The sequence below is a fragment of the Haliaeetus leucocephalus genome, unplaced genomic scaffold (genome assembly GCF_000737465.1).
Source record: "Haliaeetus leucocephalus isolate CR32 unplaced genomic scaffold, Haliaeetus_leucocephalus-4.0 Scaffold339, whole genome shotgun sequence".
NCBI lineage: Eukaryota > Metazoa > Chordata > Aves > Accipitriformes > Accipitridae > Haliaeetus > Haliaeetus leucocephalus.
This window is the reverse complement of record NW_010972775.1, coordinates 12,048,083-12,059,843: the sequence shown is the minus strand read 5'-3', so window position 1 is coordinate 12,059,843 and position 11,761 is coordinate 12,048,083. Positions and strand designations below refer to the sequence as shown.

General features: G+C 51.7%; 1 protein-coding gene across 1 annotated transcript in view; it reads left to right on the top strand.

Moving 5' to 3' along the window:
- Positions 1-828: 828 nt before the first annotated feature.
- Positions 829-11,761, top strand: part of SHC4 (SHC (Src homology 2 domain containing) family, member 4) — a 33,200-nt gene continuing 22,267 nt past the window's right edge. The window contains exons 1-2 of the mRNA XM_010571872.1: positions 829-1,410; positions 10,834-10,904. Of these exons, the coding sequence (XP_010570174.1) occupies positions 829-1,410; positions 10,834-10,904 (653 nt within the window). The remainder of the gene's footprint in view (positions 1,411-10,833; positions 10,905-11,761) is intronic.

The window sequence follows — 11,761 nt, the reverse complement described above, 5'->3', positions numbered from 1 at the left end:
CCCGCCGAGCGCCATTCACGGCGCTGCCCGCCTGCACGCGCCGAGCCTCATTCACAAAAAAACCTCCAAACTTCATTCATAAAAGCAGCGGCGGCGGTGGCCGGGGCTGCGGCGGGGGCGTCTCGGGCGCTGCGGAGCTGCTGCCCCGCGGCTCTGCGGGAAACAGCGCCGGAGGCGCAGGAATATTCAGTTGTTTCTGGATTATGGTGCTGAAGGACTTTCCAAGCAAGCATTAGCGAGACTGACGCCGAGAGCTGCCGGCGCTGTTCAGTATTTTCTTAAAATACTGGGTTCGTGCCTGACGGCGGGGCAGGAGCGTTGCAGCGCAGGGATGCTCTGCGTCTTTGGGGCGGCCGACGATGGAAACGCAGAGAGCTGGGCACCTTACGGGGTTCATGCCGGTCTGAAAATGTGTTTGAGCTTGTAGCTCTCTTGCTCTGCTTTGTGTGGAATATGCTTGAGCTTTCGCTGCAGCCAGGACTCCGCGATTAACGATGCTGCAACTGTGAGTCTCCAGAGCTAGGTGGGATTTAGTGCCTGGCTTGAGGCGGCAGCGAAGGCAGGTTTGGGTAGCGGCTCTTCAGCTTAAGCTGCTGTGCCGCTGGTGTGCTCTCCTGTATGCCGCTTTTATTACTGCTTACAAAATACCAGATGTCCGTGCTGTTTTAAGCGTCGTCCGTTGAGGAAAATAAACCACTTGAGAGGGAGTCAGCAAAAATATCCCGTAGGTTTCTGGTTTTAAAATGGTTTGACTTGCTTGATTTCCATGTAATTTATCTACAAGAGCCAATTTATGCGAGAGTATCCAGTTACAGAACTGCCAAGGCTATGAGAGAACGCAGCAGCCAGCAGAGCCTTGGTGGACACGTCCTGTATGTAGGGTTATTCAGACATCCAGGAATGCTGCACAGGGCTAAGTACAGCCGATTCAGAAATGATTCGATAACATCCCTAGATGAAGGTACGCAAAATACGTCTTTAAACATCAAAGGTTCTTCCTCCTCTTCCCATTCTTCAACGCCTAATTTACTGACGGAAGATGTCTCCTTGGGGCCCCAGGACACCTGCACCACCCTGTGCACGCTGATCCCCCGGATGGCTAACATTAAACTTGCCAACCCGTCAAATCTGCCGGGCCTGAAAAGCTTCTGTCTGGGAATGAAGGAGGTGCCGCGAATTAAGCTCACGGAGTGTGTTACCATCCCGAGCAGCCCAACCTCGCCTGAAATCAGCTGCCTCTCGGCCTCTTATCCACAGCCCGACCTGGACAAGCTGGCCCTAACCCCAAAGCCGGCGGGTGACTGCGCTGTGCGGGGAGCTGAGGAGGCCGCCTCTGCGGGCAGGCAGGACGGGAGCCTCGCGCAGAGCGGTGAAAGCGTGGGGGAGCCGGGAACGACCTATGGCGTGCGGGTGAGTACTTCTCACAGGGTTTCTGTTCTCTGACAAAGCAAACTGCTCAGGTGGCTGCAGGGTGACCTCTGTGGTCCCACTCCTGGACTCAATGCCCCAAACCACTGGCTTCTCCCGTCTCTTTCCTGTCTCCTGCCCTAGGTAGGGCTGTGGTGTTGAACTGAGGGAGTTAAAAGGACCACAGCCGCTCCCAGAGGTAACACAACATCCATTTCCAAAAGACTATTTTTAGACTCTCTGAGAAGTGCAGCTGAGCTGCAATTTCAAACAGGGCTTGCTCTGGCCTGAAATGCATGTTGGAGGGAGAAGGAGGCCCACGAAAAGGGCTTCCCATCCCTCGCAGAGCAGCTCCCAGGCATTAGGTGCATGTTGGCCCACACTGCTTATGTATTTGTCATGGAGGGTGTGGGAGAGGTGCTGGGACCGCTGCTGCTGCCCAGAGCACCTCTCCCCCGTGCCTCCTGCCCTGGGAGGTGAGCGGACAGGACGCAAAAGCCGCCCTCCTTCTTTGATGCTCTAGGGCTGTGTCTGATTTTCTTGGTGATGATGATGTACAGAAAACCCTGCCTGTTTCTTCAGAAGATGCCCTGAAATAGCCTTCCTGGGTATTTTTCATGTTGCGGACTGGGGTTGGTGGGTATCGTCTTTTAATTAGCTGTCAGTGGCCAGGAGGAGACTATGCCTTCTGGGCTCGGTGCTTTAGCTCCCTCCACCCCTGCCACACCTGGGAGCTTTCTAATTTTCTTTTCCTTCCTGGACTTTATATTTCTGTGGCCAGACCTTGCCGTTTGCTAGCTGTTGCTTCCTCTCTACGCTCTGAACCTCTGAACCCGCACATTTTAGTGCTTACGCTTCATCTGTCAAAAGCACTCTTGGGCAAAAACTGCCTGCTGCTTGCATGGAGGGAGCCAGTGCAGACCACGGGGAAATGGCAGAGGAATCGGTCTAAATCTGCTTCAGAAATACTCATGTAATGGCTGGGCTGGCCAAGGGCTCCTGTAGCTCTCACAGTCCTCGTGCCTGTCCCTGACATGCAAGGGGGGCCACAGAAACAAGCCGTACAAGAGGTTATTAACCAGCATCTATTCCTCCCGGTGGGCTGCAGGTGGGGTGCTAAGAGAGTGTGTGTGTAAGCTCTCAGTTTGGTGTGCGGGAAGTATCAAAATGTGCCAGAAGGAGTGAAAAAGCTGTAAGCCATGCAAAATTTATGTCTCCTGTGTGATGTTTTGCAAGCAGGGAGGCCTAAAGAAAGGTGCAAGGCCAAGAAAAATCGATTAGTCCCTTTCTAAATGCAGGAGGAGGGCAGGCAAGTCAGAGGGCAGAAGAGCAACATGGAGGGATAGCTGTGTTCACATTTCCCCAGGCAGGAATGAGGTGCCTGCCTGGCGTCCAGCAGCAGGAGCACAGCTGGTGATGAAGGTGATGGTGTCCCAGCATGGCACCAGCTGCTGTGAGCAGAGCCGCCGGAGGCCCTGGGACATTCACCTGGGGTGCAGCAGGTGGAGGGAGGGGATACGCTCTTTCATCGTGCTGCTATCTGTCCTTTTATGTTTACTTTTCTTTAAATTCTAGTACTATTGTGAGCAGTTGAGGTTTTGACACCAGGAAGCTGCTAAAATAGATGAATGAGCATGGAGGGCGTGACTTACAGTGACAGTGCAAGGGCCACTGCAGCTCCAGGTGCTACGCTTTCGGCCAGGCCACAGAAAGGCCTGCGCTGGCAGATGGCGTCGTGATGCCCAGCGCGCGCTGTGCAGGATCTGCCTCGTGTGCTGCGGTTCGAGCAGTGCCCAACGCGGTGGAGCTTGTGATTAAGGCTTTGGGGTACCTATAGAGATTCAAATACTGAAACGCTAACACCAGAGGTACACTTAAAGACCTCAGTTTCTGACATGGGGCGGAGATGAAGAAGTGCAGGGGGAATTTCCCAGGTTTCTGTTGTGGCCCAGGACCGAGAGCAGAGGCACCAAGGTGTCACCTGCCAGGGACCACATGAGCAAGAAAGGCAGAAGAAAGAGCAAAAAAAGAGAAGGACTTGATGGGGAGGTCATGTGAAGTGGGGAAGGGCTCGTCCCCTCCTGCTTCTCCCCAGGTTGTATTTCCAGTGTGGTTTTATGCTGGTCTCTCTGGAAGTCACCCTATTTCATGGGGAATGTCGCCGAAGGGGGTCACTGGCAGGAGCCTCCCAACACAACAGGGAAACGTTGTTTCCCTGCATCTTTCCTGCATCTTCCCACTGCTGTTGCTCCTGTGGCTGTGGGGCTGCAGGGCCCAGCCCCAGGAAAGCTGCAAGAGCATTGCTGACGTGTCCTGGCCAAACTCTTGGCGTTTTTTTCAACCAGCCCCCTTAATAACAAGCAGGTCAGTAAATAAGTAGCCTGGGGATTCTGAGGCTTCTGCAGCAGAGTACAGGCAGGGTGCTCATTTCCCCAGGGACTCCGAAGCTTCTCGGGGAGCTGGCGATTGACCCTCAGACGGGCTGGGAAGCAGCCAGGGGCGCAGGGCTGCAGTGTGGCAGGAGCGTGGTGCGGAGGGATGGTCTCGCCCAGAGGCAAAGCAGGGCCAAGAGGCCGAGGGGACGGGTAGCCATGGGAGCTGCTCTGAATCCTTACCCCAATCCTTACCCAATCCTCCCAATCTTTACCCCCTCGCCTTGGCCCTCACCCTCCCTCCTGTGGAGTTTGGAGACACCCGCTCTTCCCACGCAGCTTCTCGCACCCTGTTAGGGTATGGGATCATTGGGATCTCCCCGAGAGACCATTTTAGGAGGAAGGTCAGGTCTACGTTACGGGGACTGCTGCTGCCAGACATCTGTGGCCTTAAATGCTTAATTGGAGCCTGAAGAGGATTTGGCACTTATGTGGAGAGGATCTACAGTTATTTTTGAAAGGCAAAAATATGGTGAAGTAATTAAATGCCTTAGGGCAGAAGCTGTCCCCTACAGACTGGAGTGAGGCAGAAATTGTCCTTCTGGGGTTGGTTTAAGAAGAGGCAATGCCAGGCTTCTTGGGTCTCCCTGGGAGGCAGCTGCAGCCATGTGTGACTGGTGGTGACAGGGCACCTGTGTCACGGCTGTGTGTCACCTGGGCTCTGGTGAGGAAGCCGAGACCCATAACAGCACCTGTTCCCCCCGAGATGCTTGTGCAAATAACAAAGAGCCCAAATATTAATATTGAAATAGCAGCCTGGACAGCTCTGATTCCCACAGTGTTATTTTTCAAAACATACTGTGTACGCAGTTTGCTGCAGGGTTTACAGGGTGGATATTTACCTTGTCCTTGTTCACATTCTGTTACATGCCTTCCCACAACGCCACCCATCTGGAGCTGAGGTTGTCTCTGAATGGTGCCCATAGTGGCCACGGCACTCGTGTATCCCGCCGGTGTTCGTTATGGCTGTGACGAGCCTGAGGAATATTCCAAGAGGCATTTGCTGTCCTTGCTCTTGCTCATTGGGGAGTGCCAGGGACGTGGCCGCTCCTGAGCAGGAGCATAAAAGCTGGCTCTCAGGATTATCCTGCACCAGTTGCCCCTCTGAGACCAGTGAGAATCAGCTGGATGGTGTTACTGGACCTAACACAGAGTAAGGCTCTGTGGCTGAGCTTAAATCAATAATGCACAAGTCTTTGAGAGATGATGTTCGGATTGGTTTAAATTTGGGCTATGTAACTAAAATACAGAAAGGAAATGCTATTGCCAGATATTTTAAAGTATAATGGTATTATAATGAAATAATACGGTACAGGTTGTTTACAGCATCCCTTGTCTTAACAGAGTTTTAGCAATATACAGGTTGATCGTCTGCTAGGTATGGATGTATACCATCACATATGTATATACATATATGTATATAAAATCAGTTGCTTGTCTCTAGAGTAAAAGGAACCTGACTACTTCTAACGTAGGCGTTCAGAATGATATGAAGTATGCCCTGAAAGAGTGCACGTGGGCAGCCGTCCCCTGCGCAGTCCTTCTGTTGTCCATGGAGGGTGCGACAGGTCAGCCTGCAGCAGCTGCTCCCTGCCTCTGTGTGGGGAGGGGGGGTTCGGGGCTGCCCTTTCCTGGTCCCAGGATGCTGCCGGTGCCTCTCCTACGCTCAGGGCCGGGAAATAATTGTGGTATTTCAGCTGCAGCCACATCCCTGGCACACGGCACCCAGAGAGCTGCTCTGCATCTTGCATCTCGCCCGTCTTAAATAAATAACTACAGGCGTACGAACAGCTGGGGCTCTCGCAGGAAGGAGATGGGCTCTGGTGATTCACGGCTTCAGAGCCGCAGCTGTGAATCATGAGCCGGGGGCTCGGGGCTGTAGGGTGCTGGGGCGGCGCTTGCTCCAGCGGGCTGGGGGGGACGGGGCGTGTGGCAGCCCCGCAGCACCCACCGCCCTGCGTGCCTCGTGCCACCGGCTGCAACTCTTGCTTTGTCGCAGCCGGGAGCACGGGATGGGACAGTTTTGAACCAATTCTGTTGGAGCCCTGGCCTGAGGACAGTGCTGCGGAAAGTGGTTTTTCAGCACAAAACTAAAAAGAAAAGGAAGAGATGTGTGTGTGTGTCTGTATATTTACAAACTTTTCCCTGTTTTTTTTTCTCAAGACGTGTTTAACAATGGAACACCTGTGAATGAAAAGGTCAGGCTTTTCCGGGAAAATTTCCGTTTATCAAAAGGCATTCTTCATCACAAAAAGCCACAGCTCGCGGCCCCTTAGGGAAGAGGCCGTGCTGCACGGGCAGGAGGTGCGGGACAGACCAAGGGCCGGCCTGTCTGGCTGCACTGCTGCTGCTAGAGGGAGGAAGATGAGAGCAGGGCAAGCACATGAATAGAGTTAGGCTGGCACTGACAAACCACTAGTGGGTTTTTTTAATGTGCTTGATGGTCTTTGATGGGCTTTTTTCTTCCTTGAAGGTGTTCAGTCTGTTTTTCAGCCCGTTCTGCCCTGGTTTTGTGCTCTGAGGAATGAGTCAGGTTGAATCTCCTGCAGGGTGCAAACCCAGGCCAAAGCTCTTCATTAGCAGCCTGACTGGTGGCTGCTAACAGCGTTACATAGCACTGACCCCAGCCCGGTAAAATGCTGCTGTGCGTTGCAGGATGAGCAGCCGAGCCGAGTGGCCGGTCGGCAGCGTGGTGCAACCTGTGAGCTGACAGGAACGCTGTGCCACTGCCAGGGTAGCCGCAGTGGTCTCGGCTTTCCAGCGGACACAGTGGCTTTTCAACGCCAAAGCCGCCACAGGCAGCATCTAAGGAAGGGCTGAGAAAATTTCCCCACCAAAACTACAGTGATCTGTGCCTTGCTCCTTCCCCGCATCCCTGGCTGGCTCCCGGCGTTGTCCGTGGAGGGAGGCCAGCGCTTCACCTTCCTGCCAGGGCAAGAGCTGGGGGATCTCAGTCACATCAGGTGTTGCAACACGTGAGACCGTGTCCCGGAGCCCGGCAGCCAGCCACAGGTAGGACAGCACCATGGCTGTTACAGGCAAAAGTCATTTCTCCTTGCTGTAAAAGGCAGAGGCCTGTCACCTTCTAACTCCAGTGCCATCGTCCTGCCATGTGCTGGTGGCTGCTGCTCTCTTCTGCCCCGTCTTCCTTCCCACCGGATCCATCGCAAGCTGAAGGTGAGTTATTCAAGCAAATCAAAGGGATACTCTCCCACTGCTCTGCAGCCACGTCCCCTGCATGGCAGAGAGCCGTGCCCCCCCCCGCCCCGGCGGGGCAGCACCCACCCCAGGCAGCCCTTGCCCGCGAGAAAAGAGTGTTGTGGGAAGCTCGGAAGTGGTTTTCCCTCATTTGAAAAGCGCCTTGTTAAAGCCGTGCTGGGAAATGAAATCCTTGCATGGGAGTCAGATCCCTGCCATGCTCATGTGCACACACAGCACTGCTGCTTGTGGCCGGTTTCTGCCCAGGGGTCTGTGTTATGTTTTTAGGGAATTTGAATGTAGTCTCACATATGTTTGGACAGAGGCTGTTTAGCAGCAGCATGCTACCTGACTGCCTCTGCGAGGAAAACATGTCGCTTGGATTTTTTGTTAGTTGGCTGTGGGGTCTGTAGGAGCTGCTCTTGACATTATGCATGAATTAATGCCTGTTAACTAATAGGTAAAATTGCAAGGCTGCAGCTGTATTGTTTAATTAGGAGCTCCGTGTGCTGCTTCCTGTGCCATTCCTGCGGGTGAATCACTGGCTGTCATTCAAGCTGGAGCTGGAGCCACTAGCTGCGTTATGGCAGGGAATGAAATGAGACGTGGGTCTGGATTAGGGGGTGCCTGAAAAGCTTATTCACACAGGCCCTGCCTAGTGCCTTCACATCTCCTCCCACACAGTCCCTCATCCTGTTTGCAGTCACTCTCCATCATCTCTTGTACATAGATGTGAAAAGATGTGTGCATCTTCAGTAACCGCCCTCCTCTCCCCTCCCCGCTCCCCCCGCCATCCTGGTGGTGTGGAGAAACAGCAGCCAGCCATGGATTACCCTCCGGATTCAAACACTAAGAGACAAAGCAGCCCCCAGTGCTGATGCTCTCCCCAGCGCTTTGCAGGGAGACAGGGGACAGCTTTGTGCACGTCGCCTTTAGAGGAGCCGTTCCCTTTCCGGCAGGGGCCAGCAAGTCTCCTTTCTCTCCTGAGAGCTGTTGCTCGTCCTGGCAAGAGCTCTCCATCCTGCTGCTGACAGATCAGCAGGTTCAGCATCTGCTTTCCTTGGTGATGTCAAGTCTTTAGCACTCACGTTTTTTCAGTCTTGGCATTTTATTTTTCTATAGGTAGCTGAATTCTGCAGTTATATCTATGCTTGTTGCCCTGGGCTGGTTACAGCACCCTTGTGCCTGTGTCCAGCTTCCCCTAGCAGCTCAGTGAAGGCGAGCCGTGCTCCTCTTTGTGGGGCTTTGGGAGATGAACCTCTTTCCTCGGACACCACCTTTGAACCCTCGGTATTGCTATCACCGTGTTACAAAAGCACCTGGCAGATAGCTTGGGCTGGGGCAAGGCGCTGCTGTGACTCCTTCTCCCTGGGCACTGCAGGAGGGCACCTGTGGCTGCTGCCCTGCTGATGCTTTAGCTTGACCCTCCCTGCAGCAGGAAAGTGTGAGCTGGCCTCGACCCTGCATCCCTGGATGAGCTCACTAGCTTTTTGTGGGAGCTGCTGTTTGGGATATATGGGATGGGGAGTAGGGGCACCACCTAAACTGGAGTCTGGGTGCAGAAGTCTTGAGACAGGCGTTGCCCTTGTCTCCTGTGTTCCCCTTCCTATCGTACACCGGTCATACTGCTTGTCGGACTCAGCTATGGAGGGGTTAATGTTTTCCTTGTTTATTTGTTAATTATTCTTTCTTCCTCGGAGAGTGTCTTTTGTTTTCTTGAATAGGCTTCTGGTATCCCATTGTCCTTTTATGTGCTCCATGGGCTTCTCCCAGCTCTGTGACCCCGGCTTCCTCTGCCCCAGCCCCGAGGCATCCCCCTGCCCAGGGCTCTGCTGGTTCTCTGTAGCCTCCTACTGAGATGTGAAGGTTCAGCCATTACTAACTGTGCTGGTTTAGATAACCAATGGCAGCTAAAATAAATGAGAGATGCAGTGAGGTGCCATGTTAATGCACTTTCCTACTCAGGCTTTTAAAGGGAAAAAAAAAAAAAAAGGTCTTTTGTGAATCATTGATAAGTTCAGCTTCACTCAGGGTCACTTATGCAAAAACCTAATATTGATTTTTCATCTTTGCTTAGAGTAGCTTCCCACGCATCTGTTCAGGATGCAGTGGGGACTCACTTATCAGCATGTGACTCACCTACTCCTAAATCTTTCTGTTTTCAAGGATAGAGGAGCAGCCAAACAGCTCACAGGATGCTTGACCTTATAGGATCAGAGGTCACCAAGCTGAGGCTCTAGATGTATTTTCCATGTTTGCTTTGTTCCCGTTAAGCAGGAATATCTTTAACAAGTAAGATAGCTCTCAGAGTCCTTTACAAAGTCATTAAATGTTGATTAGGGAAGCAGTTCTGCTAACCCTTCAGATTCTTATTGATGTCCTTCCAGGTCTCTGACCTAATTCTGGAGTTCTCCCAAGGGTTACATTGCTATCTGGAAAGAAACCAAATAGGGATAATACAATTGTTGTGGAATTCCTGCTTGACTGCGCACATAACGTTCTCTTTTTAACACACGCATTCATTTCTGAAAGTCTCCAAAGCTGAAACAGATACCTAAATCCAACCCCCTCTGAATGGACCAGCAGAAATATCATTTCATAGGCAAAGTGAGGCAGAGGAGGTAAATACAGTACCTTTCTCTGGACAGAGAGTGCTTCCTCTGTCCATTCAGAACAAGAGGACAGAGTATGTGTGTCCCTGCCTGAGATTTCCAGGTTATCTGCTGTATCCCAGAGGCTTTGACTTTCTGCAGCAGACGTCTGCGCTGGCAGGCTGTCTCTGCAGCCCACGGGCACTGTGTGAGCACTGCAGGATGCTCCCAAAAGCCCTTTTTCCTCCAGGAGAAGTCGTTGTGGAAGAAGGGATGCAAACTGAGAGACCCAGACCTATGGCAGCCATGTGAAATGGAGATGTTGGAGCGCTTCAACAGCAGAGAGATGGGTATCAACAGAAATGCTGAAGGAATTAGTAAGATATGTTTTGAAAGAGGTAAACTCAGTAGATAGACTTAGCCAAGCCCACTTCGTTGAGACGAAAATGTTCCATAGGTTTGTGCATAACATCAAAGGAGTTTATGGGCTGACATGCCATCACGTTCTTGATGTTTCTGAAAATTAGTCCTATGCAAATTCCAAACGAGTATAGAAAAAGCCCCCAGCTCTGCCCCATACAACGGAAGTGCGGGAGTCAGCCTCTGATTTAAAGCAGGTCACTTTGTAGTGCAGGCCCTTTAGAGTTGTTGCTATGAGCTGGAACTGCAACGCTACCTCCTTCATCTTCTGCAGAGGTTATTTGTCATCAGACGTGCAGCAGCATGGAGGCAGTGGTTTTCCTCATGCCTAGTAATGCCTCCCACTGCTCTGAAGGGACATTCAGCTCTTCTGCACGGGGGCTCTGAGTGCATTGGTCCCGTGGGGCTTCCAGAGCCCCTCTGCTCCTGGGGAATTTCCCTCCAACATTCATATATTCCTCCCAGCTCAGTGCCACAGGCTAATCAGTGAGACTAAGCAGAACTGGAAAAAAGGAATGTTTGGATTTTGTATCCCCAGAGTGCTTTACCTTTTTTTGTGCTATGTTGCTGAAGGCACTGGTATCTTTATTGCTCTTCTCTACACTTTTCAGTAAAACAAGATCTATTTAGGAAGCAGCTTTAAGATGGCTGATTTGATTTTCCATTTAGGCTGTGGTTCTGCATATACTTAGTGGACTTAAATCACATTTGCTTCCTTCTGTGATCCTCCTCTTACCTGTGTGCTAGGTATTAACAAAGTCCTCCTTTCTCTTCGTTTTCCCTAGTACATGGGCTGTATTGAAGTGCTGCAGTCAATGAGGTCCCTGGACTTTGGCACGCGAACGCAAGTCACCAGGTAGGTGGTATCAAACTGAAATTCAGCCCAAGAATGAAAATCCCTAGTGCTAATTTCTAGTATAAAGCCAAGGGTGCGTGCCAAGCTCTGAAACAATTTTGAATAGGAGTTTGTGTGTTTTGTTTTGTTTTTTTCCCAAGCGATGATTTGAATTATTTGATCATCACAATAGGCTGTTCGCATTGGAAAATGGCTTGTTTCAGCCACAGACCTACTTTCTCTCCCAGTTCTTGTTCTGGATGCAGAGAGCCTCCCTCTGCAGTCACAGCACAGTACAGACAACCCCAGCGAGCTGGGTACCGGCAGCAGCCAGGCCATGCACACTGGGCTCAGCGCTGCCTGCACAGCTCACCCGAGACACAGGGTAAATCTGCTGGTGCTGCCGTGGTTGTGGGTGGCCGAGGTGGCGAGCTGGGATGCTCGCAGGCCTCTGCCACGCTGCTTCACACCCGACACAGAAAGTGCCATGGGTCCCTCAATCTAGCAAGGTCATCTAATGAATTTTTATCAGATGCGTGACATTGCTTGACCCCATCTGCACCAAGGCCAGGCTCAGCTGGAAGCAGAGTCACAAGGAAAACATGTTGAAATACAGCCATTTCCAACTGTACTGCAGGCCTAAGTTTCCAGGCTGCAAACCAGAAAAAGATGAATATTTTGCTCTCAGATACAACTGAGTGTGGTTTAAATGTGGAATATTTTGTGGTCTTTTGAGAAGTTTGCAACTTCTGTTGCAGATTGCTGCCAGTTGCTGGGTGTAGATTATTAATGTATGCACCTGTGGGGTTGGTGGAATGCCCTGTCAGGATCAGAAAAGCCCAGTTTTCTTTTTACGTTTATTCTTGTAAGTCTGTCAG